This window comes from Colletotrichum paranaense (genome assembly GCF_030867605.1).
Source record: "Colletotrichum paranaense strain IMI 384185 chromosome Unknown Scaffold_1.1, whole genome shotgun sequence".
In the NCBI taxonomy this organism is placed as follows: domain Eukaryota; kingdom Fungi; phylum Ascomycota; class Sordariomycetes; order Glomerellales; family Glomerellaceae; genus Colletotrichum; species Colletotrichum paranaense.
In genome coordinates this window covers 4,696,710-4,717,034 of record NW_026848959.1, presented here as the reverse complement: position 1 = coordinate 4,717,034, position 20,325 = coordinate 4,696,710, and the positions used below count along the sequence as shown (strand labels likewise).

Below are 20,325 nucleotides of genomic sequence, written 5' to 3'. Positions count from 1 at the left end.
GCTGTCTGGTTCACATGTGCCGACGGATATCTTCCCAATAACAGACATAACCATGATCCATCTTCTGGATCTAAAGACATCAGTAACCGCCGATTGCGGACTCAGTACCTGCGGACCTAGCACCGAGCCAAGACCTCAAACGGATATTATCTGTCTACATCATCCTACCGATCCATCGGGATTGCAACGGATCCAATCAAAGTGATGTGAAACCAACTCCTCAGCAAGAAAGCCACGGCACTCACTTGAGTCTCGTAGCTGATCACGGTGGTGTACGACCATAGGAGAGCGGTGCCACAGACCGAAGCATCGGCGCGGCCGCCGAGGCCGAAAACTCCCCGCAACTCTTCTCTCCCAGCCTTTCAACACTTTACCGAGAACCAACACGGCACATGGGAACGTCTCAGGAACGTGTTGTCTGATTGGTCTAGTGTCTAGAGGGAAAAGCGAGTACACTGAGCAGAGTCATATCTGGCCCACCTAAACCATTCCCCAATAGCACCATCCAGCGGGGAACTGAAGTGAAATGACAAGGGGGAAACCTGGAGTTGGAGAGAGACGGCGGCTGGGCAATGAGAGACCATGAATCCTTTGTGGCGGCGCGGGGACAAGGCCGCTCTCCTTACTCCTCCTGGTGTCTTGTCGGCATTCGGCGCCGCTGGCCGAGATGTGCTTTTGCCGCTTTACGCTTCCGCTACCTGCAGGCTGCACCATTGTGGAACGGCGTCACTCTGGGTCCAAAGCTATGGATCACCTACCACCCTGCCACCACGTTACGGCGCCCCCCACCAGATATCGCGGAGCCAAGGATGCCAAATCCGGGGTTGTTGCGGGGAAGAGGAACCGAGGGGGGATTGAGGTCTCGTTGCACCAGATCGCTGTACATATACAGTCTTAATTACCCTTGACCAGGTTTCTGGATGTGCCCCCCAATCCAATGCTTCCACATTTCAACTTGGTTGCCATCGTCGCTTGTAACTCCTCTATTATTCTTGCTGAGGATTAGCAGCAACGACAAAACTATTGTGAAGATGGCGACGCAGACGGAAACTGTGGCCAAGGGCCTTCCGGCGCAATCGCCAACCGACATTGAGAAGCAGCAGGTTCTTCATCAGGAGCATTCTCATGTGCTGGACGACGAGAAGAGGCCTGCTGTGGCGGTCGATTACTCTGGAGCTGCGGCCAAGACTGACCCTACGGAGATCAAGCTCGTGAGGAAGTTGGATCTCTGGGTGATGGTATGACCTTCAAGACTCAAGCTACTTGTCCGAATATGATCTAACTCTAAACTACGAAGCCAACTCTTTGGTTGATGTACTGGCTCAAGTAAGTCTTCCCTCCACCGAACCCCCAAGTCGACTCCGAGGACCAACCAAGTAACACCCCCCAGCTACCTTGACCGTAACGCAATAGCTCTAGCCCGCCTCAACGGCCTTGAAAAGCAACTCGGCCTCAGCAGCGTCGAGTACTCTACCAGCGTCTCCATCCTCTTCGTCGGCTACATTCTCGGCCAGATCCCAAGCAACATGATCCTCACCCGCGTGCGACCCTCTTGGTACATGGGCGGCTTCATGATGGCCTGGGCCGTGGTCTCCGTCCTCACGGCCGTGGTGAAGGATTATAAAGGGCTAGTGCTCACACGCTTCTTTCTAGGTGTCGTCGAGGCGCCGTATTACCCCGGCGCTCTGTACATTCTGTCCATCTTCTATACCAGGAAGGAGCTCGCGACGAGGATTAGTGTGTTGTATTCCGGGAATATCCTGGCGACTGCGTTTGCGGGGTTGATTGCTGCGGGTGTGTTCCACGGGATGGAAGGGTTGCATGGTCTGGAGGGGTGGCGGTGGTTATTCATTTTGCAGGGCGCGGTGACGTTTGTGATTGCCATGATGGCTTGTTATACGCTTCCCGATGAGCCTCTTACGACGAGGTGGCTTACGCCTGAGGAGCGACAGCTTGCGCATGATAGGATTGAGAGGGATACTGTAGGTGCGAAGATGCAGAGCAGTACTTGGGGTGGTCTGCGCGAGGCGATTGTCGATCCGAAGGTGTGGGTGTTTATCTGGATGCAGCATTGCCATCTTGCGACGAATGGGTTCAAGAACTTCTTTCCCAGTAAGTCCTCATCCCGAAGATTGTTCTTCTTGGTTATCACCAGCTAACTTGTATGTAGCGATTGTGCAAACGCTAAATTTCAACACGACGATTACGTTGGTCCTGACGTGTCCGCCATACCTCATCGCTGGCATCCTATCCATCGTCTGGGCGTGGAGCTCCGGACGTTTCAACGAGCGGACGTGGCACATCACCATTTCTAAAGCCGTTGCTGCTTTCGGGTTCATCTTGGCTTGCGTGACGATGAACACTGGTGCTCGGTACTTTGCCATGACGGTGTTTACTATTGGCACGTATGGTGTAAACTCGATGTGAGTAAAACCGCCCAAACCAGGTTCGCAGAGACATGGTCGTGATTCTAGTAAAGCTGACATTGTTTGGGGTCAGCTTGCTCGGCTGGGTTGGAAGTACGTGCGGACAGACGAGAGAGAAGAAGGCCTCGGCGCTGGCGATTGTGAATACCAGCGCTAGTATCAGCTTTATCTGGACACCTGTAAGTCGGCTGCCCCTGTTTCCCCTTGGAATGTCCAGAGGAACTGTTTTCTAACTATGTCGCCAGTACTTGTGGCCCACGTCAGACGCCCCAAGATATGTGATCCCTATGGCCAGCAGTGCGGCGTTTTGTGTGGCCTGCGCCGCTGGTGCATGGCTGATGAAGTGGATGCTTGTGAGAGAGAACAGGAGGATTCGGGCAAGCAATTCTGAAGCCACGCTATTTTATGCCCATTAAAGGGAGATTTATAGGTTGATGATAGGACGAATTTGACCGCAACGATTCAAGTTTTGATCACTAGGAGTCTAGAAGAGTCGGTCGGCTTTCGTAGCTGCCTTTAGTGAGCTCAAGGGACAAGTTACTGATCGACGCAAAGTCATTTCTTCGAGTGAACCTGACTAGAGTGGTTCAAACTCGCTCAAAGGATCCATATCGAAACCTAGGAGCTCTCCTTCCAAGTCATAGAAGTCCCCTTGATGCTCTGGGCTAGCCAGTTCGGGCCACATAGACTTGAATAAGTAGTTTTCAAAGGATAGGAGGTCCTGAGTGCCAACAACAGCCTCCGCCGAGCTGGAACTCGATCCGGCGAGAGGCTGGTTCACTCGGTCTAGGCCTTGCACGATAGGCTGAGAACCCCCCTCGGAGCCCCACGTCGATGGATCGCCGATGATGGTGTCTTCTACTGCACTCGAATGATCTTTATGAGTTCCTTGGTCACGTTGGACTTCTGGGCCTGATTCAATCTGCGGGTCTTTGTCTTGCTGCCAAAGCTCCCTCAGTAGGACACTGTATCCATGGCAGATGTGCGGTTCAGTTGAGGCCACTTCGTCCAGGGTCAAGATGAAGGCTTGCGATAGGCCTCTCACTTGTTTCTGTTGAGCATGACCCCGTATAGCCCCTGCATTTAGAGCCTTGTATAGAAACACTGCGGCATAGAGTCCGTAGCTTCCAGCTGCAGTCAGTCTCGAACCGCATTGGGCTGTCAGAACCTTCAAGAGAGAGAACTTACAGATGATAACGTGAAGGGAGGTAACACAAAACCCTTCGGGGATCCAACTCCGTTGTAAGACTAAGGAGGTCTCTTGCTGCCGTGATAGCACTTGCAATGTATCTTGCGTCAGGTGAGGCCATAAGACCATTGGAGAAAAGATCCAACCCCGATCTCTTGTTGCCGCGTAATTGCCGTCGGTCGTCCCCCCGAGGACCTTGATGTTGAGACTCACGCGTCACCACTGCATGAAAAGAGAATGCGTTAATATACAAACAGAGATATTCGTGCGAAATACGAAGCGTAGACTTCAGCTTCGGAGAAACTTGGAGACCTCCCCAATTGGTACTCCATGCCGTTGCTGCTTCCATCAGGTCATCCAAGTAGCGCGGATAATCGCCCTCGTTAATCATCGACTGCGTTCTCTCATTGGCCGAGTAGAGTATCGAGTGAGCGTTGTGAAGTATCTGCATCAAATCCAAGTGCGCATGCAGAACTGATGCGTAGTCGTCGGTACTACATCCAGCCACAGGCTTTAGACTCGGAAAGTCTTTGGCCGTGAACTTGGAAGAGAGAGCCGGCCCACGGGACCAGAAAGACTGCCCTAGTCGAACTGAGATCTGCCTGTCTGCCAAGTAGGTGACTGCAATTGAGAGCATGATCAGCGCAAACTTCTTTTACCAATTGAAAGCCTTAAACTCACACGTCCAAATGAGACGATTCTGCTCCTGTTTATCGTCTACTGACTCTCCCGATGAAGGACTCCGGAATGCGGCACGGTCTAGTCTCAACGAGTAGCCTAAGCGTACGGCGAGACCGACAATTGACCAAGCTGTTTGTCCTTCACTGAAGTGGTCCTTGTGGACCGCCAAGGCGGAACGTTTTGATTCAATATGAGGCAACCACTCAGATAAGAGTAGCAAACCCTCGACTGTTCGCGGGGTTTGAGTCCATGAATGAGCTAGGAGCACTTGAAGAAGTAGACTTTGCACGTAATTCCAACACTGGCTGTGAAGATGTGCGTCCACTGGAGAGTCCCTTGATGCAATAGTCAACAAGACTGCTAGTAGAAAGTAGTCACGTTTCTGTAGCTGGCCTGGCTGTGTGAAGAAGTATGTCGGAGTGACAGGGCAGTACGGATGATAGTTGCTTGCAAACCTATTTCGTTGAGTCTTAGATTACAACCATGTCGGGGGGTTGACTTACATATCCAGAAGCTCGGATGCCTTGTCAAGGCGAAGTACACCTCGTCGAATCAGCTCAAAGTTGTTTAGTCCCGACATCGTATCTGTCATGCACTTAGGGCCTGAGGTTTCTATCCGAAAGCCAGAGCCGTCGAATTCCTCCAGTCTTACAAGAGTCTCTCTGGGCTTGGCTGAGGGCATGGTATTTGTATGGTGAGATGTTGGACGATGTGTAATTGAATTGCTAGTAGATACCTTGTTCCTTGAACGAGCAAGAATCTGCAAAGCATCAGAGGGATTTCTGAGCTCCATGTCATTGTGATCATCGGGTCCCGTAACTTCATCTTCGTTGCAACCATCTTCGTTCGTTGAGGGGACGAAGACTGAAGACCGAGGAGATGCTGGCCCGGGTGATGGTTCGACTGAGGAAGGAGACGCTTGGGTGTTGTGATCCCGCCTTGCTTTACGAGACTTGCGCGATGAAGACACAACGCATTCACTTCCAGAATAGTAACAGGAAACACAGGGAGGTTTCATAGGCTCTCCAACCCCTTCACTGAAATGTGTTGATTAGAGCAGAATCGTTGGGCGAATCGCGGGCATACTCACAAGTTGCACTTGGTCTTTCGACTTCGGCATCTCGTACACGCGCGATACGACCTCTTCCCCGTGCCAAGAGTCATGATAAGTACAGTGCAGAAAAGACAGATGACTTGATCTAAAGCTCCTCTGGTATTTTACTGAGACATAGTTCGACGTTGTTTGGAAGTGTTGTTCGCGACGGCCCGGATAGCGGGGGCCGCCGCGTTCGTCGGCATTGGTCGGCAAGGGACGGCACCGGACGGCACAAAGTGGATATTGAGAATCAAGCAGAGCAGTCGGCTGTTCCTTTCAGCCGCGAGTCGGAATGGGATGAAGCTGACTCTCGATCGCAACGTTTATTCTTCTCCAGCATCATTTCAACCATATAATTATGATGCAAAAGTACAATGGAAATTAGACTGAAGCCACATTGACCGTCCTTGTTTGCACGCACTGACGCCATTTAGGTAGGTTGGCATTTTCGTGTTCCAGAAGAGCTTTTCGCTACTGAGTGATAAAGGAATATTTCAAGATAACATTTCGTCAAACCAAAAAGCTAAACGAATAACTTCAACTTTAATATGCGTATTCTCTTCCCAAAGGATTATAATAAGACCGGAAAAGCAATTAAGATGCACGATGTTGGTTTACTTGGCCGAGCTCTCTGATCACCGCGCCACTCTCATCCTCCATCCCCCTCTTGGCCCTCAAATCATACTTTAGGAGCCGCCGGACTTATGAAGTAAAGGGGTTATTGACGGAGTATGATCGAGACTTCCGAGGCGTGTTACTCCTGCTCATCACGGAAAAGTTGTTCTCATGTAGCGTCCCTCTTGACGGCTTGTCCTCGTTCCATGAACGATGTCTGTGTTGATCGGTGGCTATCGAGGCCCTTCGCTGAGCGTCGTTTCCACTGTCTAATTCTTAGTAGCTGCTCGATCAGGAAAATGATCGTGATTCTCGGATATGGTGATGGCGACGGCGACAACGTAGGTAGTGCAGTCACTCCGTTTTAGGAGATCGTCTATCGGATCCCAGCCGTGGTTACTATAATAGTGTTGATAGAAGTCTCCGAACCTGGAGTACATTTGCAAACGCCTGCATCTTGGATCGCCAGGGATGATGTTTGAGGGAACGCCAGGGCGACCGGGAGTAGGAGGCGAGTGCTCCTCGCATAGATAGTATATAAGGTTAGGATGGGGTTTATCACAACGCATTCAAGCAGCCTCGATGGCATACTCGCGTCTACAATGGACGCACCCAAGTTTGGTAGGCTGTCCAGTCTGCCTTGCCTCTCGTTCGGCCGAGATTATTTCTTCGTCTTGGTCCTCTCCTACTCGATCAGGCATAGGCGGAAACTGTATGTCCACTTGCTCAGGTTGGACTGCTTCTTGCTCACATTGGACAGACATGATGCTGAAGTTCTGTTACAACATTAGCATACGCAGCCACCAGTTTGGACTTGGCTGTGGGGAAAGCAGGGAAATTCAAGCTAACTTGATGTTTATATTTCCGTATTCTGACTCGTCCAAAAAAGCCGAACGTCTGAATAAAATTGTAGGGTCTGGTGAGTGATAGCCTTCACAGATGATCGCAATTGGAAACTAGATGTCGAGAAAGTTAAACGTGCGTGCTCATGTATAAAAATACGGTCCTGCCACCATGGAGTGAAGGACTTGGATCTGAATTGACTGTTCGGCGAAAAGTATCAATTGCTCCAGTTTTTGTACAACATCATCATGAAAGGACCCTACTCTCCCCTTTAGATGTTTACTGGGTGTCGCCCAAGCGGTAAGCTCCTCCTAAGAATACTGAAAGGGATAGAGATCACCACATTGATCGAACAACACATACAACCATTCAAGAGAGACAGAATGCGGTTGAATATCATTCTACTTGTCACTGTTAGATGCCACGAGACACATTCATCTTGCGGTCTGGGAAATTGCCAAGCGAATGTTGAGTCCTACGATAGCTCGGGATACCCGAGTATGTTATGAAAAAAGTGGCATAGATGCATAATGACCATTAGTGCCTAGGATACTTTTTCTTGTCATCTGTATTTTTAGGTCATTCAAACAAACATCGATTTAGCGCGACAGTCACAATATCAATTCCGGCAGACCAGGTGGCGCCCGAACTTACGAGACGCATTGGTTGGGTTTGAGGTGAGGCAACCACTTAGACAACAATAGCAGAGCCGCAACCGTTCGTGGGGCCCTAACCCAGGGATGAGACAGAAGCACTTGGAGGACCAGGCTGTGTACGTGGTTCCGGTAGTGGCAGCGAATTGGTGTGTATTCTACAGAGCCCCTCGATACGATCTTCGGCAAGTCTACCAGGAGGATGTAGTGGCGTTTCTGTAGCTGCTGCAAGCCTGGATGATTGAGAAAGGATTCAGAAGTTCCTGACTAACATATCCGGAAGTTCGGATAGAATGAAGGGATACGGAGACCTGTCGATCTATGAGGTCTATTGAGTGATCAAGGTACTTAAGGTAGGAAAGTAAGCGAGATGCGATCATCCATGGGAAAGATTTAAAGGTATTGCATTTTGATTGTTTGGGTAACTTCCTCCCTGAGCAGAATCAGCTACGTAAAAGATGTTCGACTAATAACTATTCCCTAAGAAGTATTCCCTCGTCTCCCCACTACTGCTCCTCCCCTGAAGCTTATTCAGTAACGCCCGCTCGAGGCCATTGCCATGAGCGAGGTCTTATCCCATTGATAATATGTTTTTGGATATGATCCAAACGCAGCTGTTGGTCTAAACCTCTAAGAGCGAGGCCTTCCTGTATTTGCGGATCATCATATTTTAGAGCCTTTCGACAATACCCGCACCAGAATCCATCAGCATGAATCGGAAAACAATTATCTCTCTGGACTGACAGCACCTCGCTCCAAGAGGTACCCACTCCGTGCATCATTGTCAAGTGTTGTGCAAACTCGAAACGTTGCGTAACCTCGAATGATGTATTGCAAAGCCTTGAATCATTGTCACGGTCCGGCAGCGAACACACCCAGTAAATGCCGTTTAGATCCTGGATTCGTTGCTCAGAGTGGCTTTCCTCACAAAGTCTCCAATCCCGTGCTTCCAAGTAAGGCGAGGAGCAAAAGGTACAGAGGAAACCATCAGGGACACTATCATGCGTTTCTTCGTGGGTCGCATGTTCCGCCATAGTAGTGAAACGTTGGCCACAATACCCATAATAGCATCTGGGTAAGTGTTCACTGTGCCCATTCGTAAGGCCATTCCCATTTGTATGCGAGGTCCCGTTTGCGGACATGGTGCCTGGAAGGCTGTTGTTAGCATGAACTCGCAAGCTTCACCAAGAGAAGGAACAAAATATCGATTACCTTGGCAAAGTCTGGTAATTCAGACTATGGGTCCAGGGAAGACAGATGTCAGATTTAGTTGAGGCGTGTATTTCATAGAGTACCAAGGTCTGTTAGCTGGCGCCGTGATGTATAATACTGGCTGTTCTGCTTAAGAAGCCGGATCACCCCGCCCTTCATATATTTGAGGTAAGACTCGGTAATTGATACCTGGGTTGAAATTCGTGATCGCCAGGATGGTTTCGACAAACTTAAGTCCCCTTTCATGATAAGTTTACCTTGAGCGGTGAAGCATTCATCTTCTTCGCACTAGCGACGTAGATCGTCTAGGTTTTGGTGTTTCAATATGAAATGTCATGTCACCTGTCAAGAACGAAATGTAAAGTTATCAATGAACTATTCTTGAGATTGACCGCCACTGAGAGTCTGTGGGTCGTGAGCTACACCCATAATCCCGAAATATACCTAGACCTGCCTTGATGATTTCTTGGAAAAGCTTAGCTAGATAGCCGGTAAAACTCCCCGGGAAAGGTGGCCAAAGAGCTAATGAACGACTGACGCCTCTCTAGCAGGGTGAAGCTGTCTGGTTTTCATAATCCGGAATGTATGAGATGACAAGTCGCGCAGTTGTATGGTGTTGTTTACCATGATTCAGCGGTAAGTATGTCTTTGACACCTTAGATAGATAGTCCAGATTGCCGTCATGAGCTTTAGACGGTTCGTGAGTAGGGCTTTGTGGTTACTTTGATTCCTGGATGGATCCTTTATGGAGATTTTCTCAAACGCCACTACGTAATTGTATCCTTGGCAATCCGACGCTCAAAGGCTTCAATGCCGAGCGGATGATGTCAAAATTGAGTATGAAAGTGTTCGCAAGTTTGCAATAATATTAACCGACTAGTGCGTGAAACCTTGTTATACTCAAGATACCGAATATTGACTGAAAGGACGAATAACTCGCTGACATCGCGAAATTTGCGGAGAATATCTTGGTATCCTGCCATGACGAATGATGGTCGGTAAAGGCCAAGAGTTTGATTGGTGAAAACTTTCTATCGGCCAGCAAGGATCGGTGTTTCTCCACAAAGAATGCGGTAAACGATGTCAAACAAGCAGTTGCCACATCCTTCCAGTCTTCTTTGTGGGCCTGAATATTTCTGCGGTAGATTATTCAGGCCTTCTATCTTGGTTGACGGTGCGGCGGTAGGGTGGCGTTTTCTATGTCCTGGCAAATGAACATGTGCATGATTGTTACTTTGAACAGATGATCTTTGTTACCGCCTCTAATGAGATCATTGCCAAGAGTCGAGGCTGATAGCAAATATGACTCTTATGGTTGGGCGCCTGTCTTGGATTCCAAACACAAATTACCACCATTCATAAGGTGTTGGGTATTGATTATTGCGTAGTGACCTGTCACTAGGTGCCAATTCATTATATCATACGAAGTTCCGGTGGAAGAGGAACTGAATTACAATCGTTTAAAGCAGGGAAGATGTTAAAGAAATTGGTGTTTTTTTTTCTTCTCTTTTTTTTTATTTTTATTTATTTATTTTCTCTTGCACTTGTTTGATACACAAGCGTGCTCAACCGCCTAAGTACTTCAAGGATATATCGAACATGCAACTAGCAGCTACATGCTAAGAGGCACCCATGTTTCCCATGGTTCAGCAACCAGTGGTCATCAAGCTCAACCACTGACTTCTAGTATGTCAAATACCTCCCTCTTGTACTTCGTCTCAAACTCCCGCAGTAGGCAAGTGCCCGTTAGAGTTCCCATCGTCTAACATGTGCCGTTGCAAGTGATCCAAACGCAGCGGCTGGTCCAAACCACAGATAACAAAGGATCGTAAAAAGTCTGGATCGTTGTATTTGATACCCTTGACACACCATGGGCAATAGAATCCGTCAGCGTAGATCGGAAAACTCGATCTCCCGAGGACTGGGATCACCGCACTCCATGATCGGCCCACCCCGTGCAGGGTTACCAAGTGTTCTGCGAACTGGGTACGTTGTTTCGCGGTGAAGGATGTGTTGCACGCTCCTGCACCTCTAGGTTCCGAGCAAACCCAGTAAATGTTGGTCGGATTCGTGATATATTCCTCATCATGGTCAAGTTCGTGATCTCTCCAGTCCGTCGCAACTGAGAAGAAAGCGCCGCAACCCGGATAGGTATACGGAAATTCCTGATTACTAGGCCTTCTTTGGTGCTCTTCATCAACGTGAGATGAATAAGCCGCCTCAGTAGTGAATCGTTGGCCGCAATATCCGTAGTAGCACACATAGACATGGGCGCCATTGACATTATTTCTGCTGCCATTAATACTGATTCCATCTGTAGATGGACCTCCGTTGATCTGCGAATTCAGGTTGTGGTTCCCGTTTGTGACAGAGTTTCCGTTTGTGCGTCGATGCCTCTCCGCACGTTCTGTCCCGTTTGCGAACATGATGCTTTTGTAATAACGTGGTCAGTATATTCTAGGCGCGTGACCATGCCGATAAGAAAACCAAGTGGTAGGTACCCTTAACTACGTTAGATTGGTGGTGATGATTTAAGATATAGAGAGAGTTGACACTCAAATTCATAGGGGAAGTGCGAGGTCTGGAGATTGTGTAGTTCTGATGTCGTGGTGTGTCTCGACCTGACCTCGAAGAATGACACGTCCACCCTTGATATACCACTAATGAATTAATGCTACGTTTCAACACCCCAGTTGGACCAGACCCGTAAAGTGCCGGGATTCTTGGACTGTTCTACTTCCATACCCTTGCAAATCTTCTACCTCGGGCGGTAAAGCATTGTTCTTGACTAACATTCATCGGCTAAGACTCTCTTTCTGGATGCAAATTTCCAACGTCATCTGGTGAAATCAGAATGAAAGCCATTCCATGACTCCATTCTAGCACTAACCGCCACCAGGGAGCTCCACTTTGTCAGCTACGTCCTGGATCCCGCTGCTTCGAGTGCAGAAAATCTATGGCTCAATCTGGATATCATGCCTTTGAGTTCAATGGGTGACCTTCTAGGGCATTTGAAAGAACCTCTCCGGCCTTCTTTAGTGAAACGAGTCTGCCTAAATAAGGAATTTTCAGATCTTCTGATTAGAATCATATTACGGTGTCACGGCAATGAACACGTGCGTCTTCGTCATATTGAACAGATGATCCCCATCGCCCCCTTTGAGAAACTTATCGTCCAGAATTGAATTCAGCAGAAAAGAACTTTCCACTTCGCAGCAAACAGGCGCCGGCCCCGAGATCCAAACACTGCATGTAAGAATGTGCCCTTGACTCAGCGTGTAATAACCTGCATTCTGAGATGACCATCATTGAGCACAATAGCTGATTTTCATTCTACGAATTTTCTCACTCTCACACCCCCGGACTAGGCCACTGCCAATGGTTGCCGCCATCTTCCAACACATGCTTTTGTATGTGATCTAGACGAAGTGATTGCCCTATTCCCTGGAGCTTGAGATCCCTTTTGATCGCCGGGTCATCGTATTTGAGATCCTTGCCACAACGCCCGCACCAGAATACTCTATGCTTGAAACAAGTTTTATCGAGAATCTCTTTCCTTCCATCCTCCGTTCGGTGATAGCCATGCCGTATTCACAGGTGGTTTTGGTAGTTGGTACCTTGTTTACTGGTATAAGATGTGTTGCACGTTTTCCCATTCATGGCCGATGCCTTCGAACATACCCAGTAGACCTAGGGCTGTCCACGGCCAGCACCGTGTGATGCTTCGCATGCTCTCCATTGGAGTGCATTCCCATAAGGCTGTCCGCAAAAAGTACACATGAAACTGCCAGGAAAGTGTTCGGTTTGTTCGTGGATCTTCCGGAGGTTTCCATTCTGGAATTGCAAGCTGTAATACCCATAGTAGCACGTAACATGCGCTGTTTCGTGATCAATCCTATCCGCCACACTGTCGAATGCTTGACTACCTACAATACGTGCACGTAAGATGCGTTTTCTCTTGCGCATCTCGTTCCGCTTCGTTATCGAACTTTTCAATGCGTTCCTTGTGATAGCAGACAATTGCGAGTATGACATCCATAAACGGGTTCTGCGACATACTTTCGTTACAATGCCGTTAGCATGTGCCAAACTTGTCCACTAACTTTGTGGGCAGATAAAAACGAAAGCGACCTTGATTCGTGAGTTTAGTTGTAGTTTCAAGATTGTGACTTGTAGGTCAAGTGCAAGGTTTGTCGAAAGTCCTGAGCGAGGGACTGTTTTCCCACTTTGAGTAGAAAATCTCACTTCTTATACATCGGTGTTTCGATACACTTCACCACGTAGAGCAAGATCTCGTGCTCTCGACATTCTTGACTGTTACACTCTAATGATTTATGAATAGTTTAGGTGGTGTGGGTTTTACTCTTCTTGAGTGACAATACTAAAATCTGGTTTGGTATTGAAGAAGGAATAAAGACTTTCTGTATGACGGAAAAATATGAATGCAAAGTCCACAATGATTTCTCCTCGATACTGACCACCACCAGAAAATCTATGCACCACGAGACGAATCATAGATTCGCTTTGAGGATCATTCAGCGGGTGTCAAGTCAGACGACTCTTTGGAATATCTGCAAGAAGTGTCCCATGACAACATGGCTCTGTTACTTTAAGGATTTATGAGTCGTGGCGATTCAGCTCGCCTGTCTTCACCTTTTTTGCGGTTTGCCAGCGTTGACATACCCCGGCGGCAAATACGTCTTCACCATTGTGGCCAGGTGACCCTCCCCCGATGACAGCCTTCGGGACTACGTTTCAGCAGACCATTTTGAAAGCTATTAGTCATTCACGGCAATGAGATTCGACTAGGTGTCAATGTGTTTACTCTTGTGTTGTGTGAAAGAAGAGCCTGCTCAAATCAAAGCTATGTGAGTGTCACTATTAAGCTGAAAGAAACTCTGTATGGGAAAGAAGATAAGGATATAAATTCAGGTACTTCCTTATAGAAAAGATATTCAACTAGCAGCTAGATTCTCGTGTACATATTTCACTGCTCTGGTTCACTAGCTAATGATCGGAGACAATCGCTAGATTCAACATCATCAGTCTCCTCAACCTCATCAAGACGCTTCCTGATTAGGCTGTTGCAGCGCACGTTCCCGCAAGGATATCTTATGCCGTGAGAGGTGATCCAAACGCCGCGTCTGCCAGTGCCCGTAGAAACGGGGGTAATCCTCGAATTCGGTATCATCGAGCTTGCGAGCCTGGACACAATCTTCACACCAGAACCTTTGTCCGTTCGACGTGACATTATAATCTTTGATAAATGTGGACGCTTGATCGGGTGGTATGTTATGTTCCGACAAGTGGCTCACAAACTCGGAAAGTTCTTCGCGCTTGAAGGGTGTGTTGCACGTACTAGTCCCATCATCTTTCAGTCTCGTACAAATCCAGTTAGGGCCGTTCTGATCACGGTCGCCCTGGTGTGATATTTCACACTCTTTATATTTGATCATAGTGGGATGTTTCTGATTGCACCCAGAACACTCGAAGTTCTTGCCAAATTCATTGTCGTGCGTCTGTTCGTGATATTCTGCAAGTGACAAAGTATGGAACGTTTTGTTGCAAATCCACCAGTACGAGCACTGTAAGTGCCTTGCTGTATGCGCATTTCGAGCGATCTCAGTTGGGAACTCGGCGAAGTCGTAATATGGGCACTTCACATAAGGGCAGGTAAATCGTTTCGTAATAGTGGGAGAATCCATGCTCTCATTCGTCCTGTTTCAGTTCAAATCTCCGATTGTATAGGAATGCCGGCTGGGTAGCTCTTTGGTAACCCGGTTTGTAGATATGATGCCCTGAATTTAGTACGATCAGTATGTGCGAGGTTCGCCGAATTTCCTGAGCAGGGGTAATGATAATAGCTCAATACCTCAAGATAGATAGACGGTTCAAGCTGTGAATGTAAGATTGCCTACAATTGCTTTTCGGGGCTAAAAACCAAATCTGCCAATTGACTCGCTGTGCTGATGCTCTTGGTGCTTAGATAGGGGCCATTCCTGCTTCCATGCTGGACAATCCCGCCCTTAAATACTCCAGATTATACTGACACGAATTAATAGACGTTTTTGTGGGATCTAGATCACTTGACTGTTCTCGTGTCCGCTATGCTTGCAGATTGTCACCTTGGCTGGTCAAGATGAAGCTGTTCAGAGAACTGTTCTTCAGACTACCCTTGCACCTCTGTGACTTTGCCATAGGGTGGCACGGCAGCATTCGCCCTAAACTAGTAGAAACCATTGGCACTTCGATTAGATGATCCAGCCTACCGCCAGTCCGTCCGTCCGCCTCTCAAACCATTGCCACATCCACGAGCCATCAGGATGCATTGCTCCAAGCTTTTCCTTCTTCCTTTAGCCGATGTTCACAACCGCCGGTGACAATGAATGGCTATTCCGACCAACGGCCTCAAGATTCAATAATGCAACCTCTACTGAGAAGATGAGCGTGTTCGCGTCAAAAGTTGGCTGGGCGGAAGGACATGTTTGCTTACCTCCGACGAAGCAGTTTGGTAAGTGGTGAACAACTAATCGAATCAAGACACCTACTAGGTAGTGGACAAAGAGCATACCAATATCGCGAAGTCTGCCTACTGCATGTGCCTGAGTCTTGCACACTGCGATAAATGCCGAGATAGCCAGTCACGAAAACGTCGTGGCCGGACAATGAATAACGGTCATCATAAAAGGGGTCTCGCTGGCAAATCAGGCACGAGATCTATTTCCTCAAGTATCAAGGATAGTTGTTTCTTCAACAAAGGATCCAAGAAACGATCTCGGCGTTGAGCCCTTCAGTATCAACATCCACATGAAAGCTGCCAGCAAGCAAGTACCGGCTGGGATGGTGGTTCTTCAACAAAGAAACCAATGAAAGACTTCAACTCTCGTGTACGACATCTACTAGCAAACATATCCCCGATATCCGGCACCCATGAATGCAATCTCAACACCCTCCTACCACCTACCATCCATCACGGCAATCCCTGTCTCATGTCCGTCTTCTCATTCAACCCCCATGACTGCGAACTCCCATCATGAACAGTAGCCCTTCTCATATCTCTCCGGTACTTGTACGCAAAGTCCCCGCCCATGGCGCGGTGCATCGTGCAGGTATTATCCCAGACGACCATATCCCCGACATCCTCCCACTCCACCACGACGCGGTACTTTTCCTGCGTAGCGTGGTCAAAAAGCTTCTCGAACAAAGTCTTTGAGGCCTCCGGAGTGAGATTCTCGATATGGTGGATGTGCATTGCGAGATAAAGGTTCATCCGTCCGGAAGCTTCATGTTTTTGCACGAGCTTGTGTCGTCCCATTAGGTAGTCTGCGGGTTCAATGTTCGCAAAGTGCTCCGGGGCCGCGAGTTTCTTGGAATGCAGGATAGAATGGCAAGCAACGTAGTCTTTCTCCGTCAACTCCGCCTTCATATCCTCATCCAGCCCATCCCACGCAGCCCTGGTATCGCAAAACTCTGTGCTTCCACCTGTACCCTGGGGAGGCAACTCATGTGCCAGGAGCATGGAATAGCCCGCCCGCCTAGGATTGAAACTCGAATCGACGTGAAAGAGAGCATTACTCAACCCAGCCTGGGCACGCGGGGATTTAGGGTCGATGATGGAACCGTCTGCCTCGATGTTTCCTACGTCAAAGAGCTCGTCGTACTGGAGGCGGTTGATACGACCCGCTTTGTTGTAGGGTTTGACATCGTCTAGCTCGCCGAGATGTCGGGCTAGGGCGATGTGGGTTTCGTCTGTAAGGCCGCTTTTGCGGATGACGACGAAGCCGTGCTGTTCAGAGGTTGTTAGTCAAGTATGATAGGCAGGCTTGACAGATAAGAAGGGTACCTCGGAAGCTTACCTTTTTGACAAGATCTTCAATCAGGCGAGCGCTTTGATCGAGTGTGTCAGGTTGAAATGGAAAGTTGTGTGCTTCGATCCCAAAGCCGGGGCTGAGCTCCTTGGTATGAAGTTCGGTGATAGCCATTGCAATAGTCTGTATGGAGAAAGTGGTCGGGATGGTTTGCAGCCAGATGTTCAGCTTGGGCACGCAAGATGGGGGTTAGTTATATTGATGGTTAAGATGATCCGAGACGTACGATGAGATCACGTATCCGAGTCGCTTATTCCCCTCTTCCGATGAGTAGACGAAAGCCGTCCATTTCCGCGGGACAGGACGGGTAGACGATTGATCCAATCATCTTACACCTAAGAGAGTGCGGGACTCGTCGGAGAGGGAAGAGAGTTGAGCAAGCGCTAATGTTTAAGCTCTCGGCAATAAGACGGCCAAATTCCCAACATAAGGTAGGAAGTCGAATATTGCATCCATCACACATAACATAACGAGGGGGAGGAAAAGGGGTCGGGCATCGAAATTTGCTGATGTTGAAGAGTGTTGATTTATTATTCGCGCTGAATTAAGATTCAAACAGTAGGGCAGCTGGAACGCTGCGTGGGTATAGTATTATGATCCCTCCTCAAAGACGTCGTATGCTGTCTCCCGTATTCGTCAACCTGAAGCTGGTGTATCAAGTTTGTTTATTCATGTTCAACCGCAGCAGACGGTGGCCTCGCTGGCAGCAGAGGTGGGGCCATCGTAAATAGTCTCCCATTGGAACAGGAAGGCACCGATGTAGGAACCGATGAAGATGCAGATGATGAGGTAACCGTTGTAGTACATGGCAAGACTAAGGACAATATTAGCGCCTTTCTTTGAGATGAAGGCAGCGTCAAGGCAACGTACAGCATGACAAAGTAAGCGACGGCGAATTGGCACATGTGGATGAGTGCGCGGACGGCTTGCTGCAGAACGTTGGGGCGGAAAGGCGGGACGACGTTTGCGGTGATAGCGGCGGCGGAGCCGGAGGGGCCTTTGCCGTGGTCGTCGGCGCTAGCGGAGCTCGGGGAGACGGCACCGGCGTTGGCGTACTGCTGCTTGTGGGCCTTGATGAGGTATCTGTCGTACTCCTTGGTGGCGCGGCGAAGAGCCTCAAGAACCATGACCAGGAGAATAACCCCGATACATGAGCCGGCAAACATGCCGTTGGAGGTGATCTTCCCTGTATGGGTGTTAGTGTTTTGACATCATCGTTGGCACAGGCAGGGAGTTCGTACATTGGCTGCTGATGAAGCAGCTGTCAATGACGTTCCAGTTCCACAACATCTATGAAGCGGTTAGTAGGCGCCATGGATAGCAGAGACAGATGGTGATGGCCAGGACGTACAGAGATCTTGCAGCCAGTACTGCTTCCCATGCCAGACATGGCGGCCTTGGTGCTGGTGGTAGCAGCCATGCTCATGGTGCCAGTAGCAGCCATGGCAGTGGTGGTGGTGGCCATTGACATGCCGTCCATCTTGTCGGTTTATTCGTAGATGCTGCTGAAGAGAATTTGTGGTGCTATTAGTTGTGATAGTTGTAACCTAGTACTGATGTCGTGATACTCCTAAACGACGATCGATCGAAGGAGCAGGGGCCTGGAAGATGTCAGAGTATCGGTAGAGCGAAGCTGGAGAAGGAAAGACAAAATAGAGTTTGAGTAATGGGGATATGTCTCGACATTGTTATATAAAGGCAGCGTCAGCAGGGAAGCCGATCGATCTTCTCACTTCTTTGCCGCGAAGGGAAGAACGACCTTTGCCAAGAGACCCACTTTGCGCTAGATTTCCATGGGATAGAGCGAGTTACAAGGACCAGTTTGCGCTAGATTCCTTCCCGAGAGACAAAACAAGGGTCTAGAAGTAAGATTCGGTGGGTTGGTGGGCAGAGAAAACACGAAATCCGTGGACGTAGACATCGTAGCACGGATGGAGTGGGAGAGAGCGTAGGTCGTCCCGGTTGGACTGTGGCTGATTGAGGGGCATCGGTGTAAATGCAGCGACGAGGATGTGTCGATGATTATCTGATGTGATGAGGCTCCACTTGACGAAGTCCTTTACTTGAACTCTAAGGCACGTACCATTCCTTCCATGTCTTTTCGGGGACAGAAACGTAAGGCAAGGCACGACCTTCTGTTCTTGCCTGCAGTACCAAAGAAAGAAGTTGACTCTTCATGTTCAAAGTTCGCGCTTGCCGTGTGGCCTGTGTTACATAAGGTACATCGAGGTACGCACAACAGGGCATGATGTTGGAAGGAAACAGCCAACGAGGTCTATGTTGGAGTGACCTGCCTTATCGTATGTTCAGGTAGGCGCATGTAAGAAAACCGCACGGGGAGACCGGGGGTAAATCTGCTCTCTTGCCTGCTCTTCCTCGCTCTGTTTCCTGCCTTTCCTGCTGCCAAGACAGCGCTATCGCTTCCTGCCTCAAGCATCCTGAGAGTTTTTGAGCAAGTTTACGCCCAATTGCAACCTCGAAGTGCCTCAGTCTGCTTCCCAACTTCCTGCGCGACACATGTCACGGCTCCAAGTCTCGATTCTTGCTATGCGATTCTCCATGTTCAACGCATCGTGTATTCCCTCTCACTCATAAGGTCGCGTCTTGCTCTTGCACAGTACAGGCGACAGGCTACACAGGTACTGACTTTTCTAGTCCCTCTGGCAAAGTGACAGCAGGCAGGTCACATTCGGCCGCTGCATCGCAGATGCACCCCGAGGCTCGAATTACCAGCTAACCCAGCAGACCACAGATCGACAAAGCAACAACTCCGTTCAAAATTCACAGAGAGGGAGGCAATGAGGCACTGTAATCGGTACCAGCATTGTTGCTGATGAGGACCTGCACCTCATGAGTCCAGCCCTGTCTCCCGTCGGGCTGATCGTCGAAATCGAGAAGGTCGCACATCCCAACGCCGTATTATGGGGTACTTGTCCCAGGCTTCATAGGAATGACGGTGAAGTCTGAACCATCTCTCTAGACGCCCTGTACGCCCGCCGCCAGCTGCGTCACGTACGTACAACCATCAGCGATTCCAACCTCACCAGATACGGTCACTATACTGTCCCTTGTGTTGCGGGGCCAGACTGCAACTCGGGACGATTCTCCCCAATTAGAAAGTCGAGACTTTTGGCCGCTGCTCCCAAGGCCACTCTCAGTCAATACTATACGATGCGGTGGAATCGGCCAAGCAAAAGTGGTCGACGCCCCCGACTTACCGTGCGCTATTCTGAGAACATTTGCGAAAGATTGTCGATTCTAGCCTCCCGATTTCCGACGCCGATGCAATCCCTTCATGTATTGTTACCTCGCCTGAGCAAGCAGCTTACTAACAGTGGAGTGTACGAAGCTGTGGCCTGCGAGAATTCCAACCGATGCAACCAGGCGCAATCAGATCTTGTGGTTGTGAAGCGCCCAAAAGAGCCCCAAGTTTGATTGCGCCCTCCATTGGGCCACAACAGGACAGTTCCGCCGCCCCGGCGCTGTGCGCCTGCTTCTGCAATATCGGCTTGCCGTTGGATTGCGTCGCATTGCAGCTCGCCTCGCCTCTCTAAATTGCTCGCCACAACCCGCTCGCTGCTTATTAGCCGCCTCATCACCAACCACATGGTGTTCACCTTTTGGCCTACCCGCTGCTTTCACTGCATGTCTTTGTCTGGATTCCCGAGAAAACAATATCGGTCAAGAGACCAGAGGCTTCACAGCTGCGACCGCAAAGCCAAGGCCGGATAGATGAAGCTAC

General features: G+C 49.2%; 8 protein-coding genes across 8 annotated transcripts; 2 read left to right on the top strand and 6 right to left on the bottom strand.

Annotated features, from left to right (window-relative positions):
- Positions 1-1,031: 1,031 nt before the first annotated feature.
- On the top strand, positions 1,032-2,842 carry CPAR01_01631 (major facilitator superfamily transporter; the record flags this gene model as incomplete). The annotated part of the gene is made up of 6 exons (XM_060485920.1): positions 1,032-1,238; positions 1,298-1,326; positions 1,391-2,112; positions 2,171-2,423; positions 2,500-2,605; positions 2,672-2,842. The coding sequence occupies 6 exons, from the start codon at positions 1,032-1,034 to the stop codon at positions 2,840-2,842; spliced, it is 1,488 nt and encodes a 495-aa protein (XP_060356777.1).
- Positions 2,843-3,003: 161 nt separating this feature from the next.
- CPAR01_01630 (uncharacterized protein) lies at positions 3,004-5,460 on the bottom strand (the record flags this gene model as incomplete). The annotated part of the gene is made up of 5 exons (XM_060485919.1): positions 3,004-3,584; positions 3,871-4,236; positions 4,297-4,751; positions 4,800-5,333; positions 5,387-5,460. The coding sequence occupies 5 exons, from the start codon at positions 5,458-5,460 to the stop codon at positions 3,004-3,006; spliced, it is 2,010 nt and encodes a 669-aa protein (XP_060356776.1).
- A 2,570-nt stretch (positions 5,461-8,030) lies between these two features.
- Positions 8,031-8,537, bottom strand: CPAR01_01629 (uncharacterized protein; the record flags this gene model as incomplete). The annotated part of the gene is made up of 1 exon (XM_060485918.1): positions 8,031-8,537. The coding sequence occupies one exon, from the start codon at positions 8,535-8,537 to the stop codon at positions 8,031-8,033; it is 507 nt and encodes a 168-aa protein (XP_060356775.1).
- Positions 8,538-10,678: 2,141 nt separating this feature from the next.
- CPAR01_01628 (uncharacterized protein) lies at positions 10,679-10,804 on the bottom strand (the record flags this gene model as incomplete). Its single annotated transcript, XM_060485917.1, has 1 exon — positions 10,679-10,804. The coding sequence occupies one exon, from the start codon at positions 10,802-10,804 to the stop codon at positions 10,679-10,681; it is 126 nt and encodes a 41-aa protein (XP_060356774.1).
- Positions 10,805-12,405: 1,601 nt separating this feature from the next.
- On the bottom strand, positions 12,406-12,772 carry CPAR01_01627 (uncharacterized protein; the record flags this gene model as incomplete). The annotated part of the gene is made up of 2 exons (XM_060485916.1): positions 12,406-12,593; positions 12,646-12,772. The coding sequence occupies 2 exons, from the start codon at positions 12,770-12,772 to the stop codon at positions 12,406-12,408; spliced, it is 315 nt and encodes a 104-aa protein (XP_060356773.1).
- A 2,913-nt stretch (positions 12,773-15,685) lies between these two features.
- On the bottom strand, positions 15,686-16,697 carry CPAR01_01626 (alpha-ketoglutarate-dependent 2; the record flags this gene model as incomplete). Its single annotated transcript, XM_060485915.1, has 2 exons — positions 15,686-16,501; positions 16,572-16,697. 2 exons carry the CDS (start codon positions 16,695-16,697, stop codon positions 15,686-15,688), a joined length of 942 nt encoding a protein of 313 aa, XP_060356772.1.
- A 561-nt stretch (positions 16,698-17,258) lies between these two features.
- On the bottom strand, positions 17,259-18,063 carry CPAR01_01625 (ctr copper transporter; the record flags this gene model as incomplete). Its single annotated transcript, XM_060485914.1, has 4 exons — positions 17,259-17,397; positions 17,454-17,769; positions 17,825-17,873; positions 17,935-18,063. 4 exons carry the CDS (start codon positions 18,061-18,063, stop codon positions 17,259-17,261), a joined length of 633 nt encoding a protein of 210 aa, XP_060356771.1.
- A 1,370-nt stretch (positions 18,064-19,433) lies between these two features.
- CPAR01_01624 (uncharacterized protein) lies at positions 19,434-20,018 on the top strand (the record flags this gene model as incomplete). Its single annotated transcript, XM_060485913.1, has 2 exons — positions 19,434-19,509; positions 19,564-20,018. 2 exons carry the CDS (start codon positions 19,434-19,436, stop codon positions 20,016-20,018), a joined length of 531 nt encoding a protein of 176 aa, XP_060356770.1.
- Between the last annotated feature and the right edge of the window lie 307 nt (positions 20,019-20,325).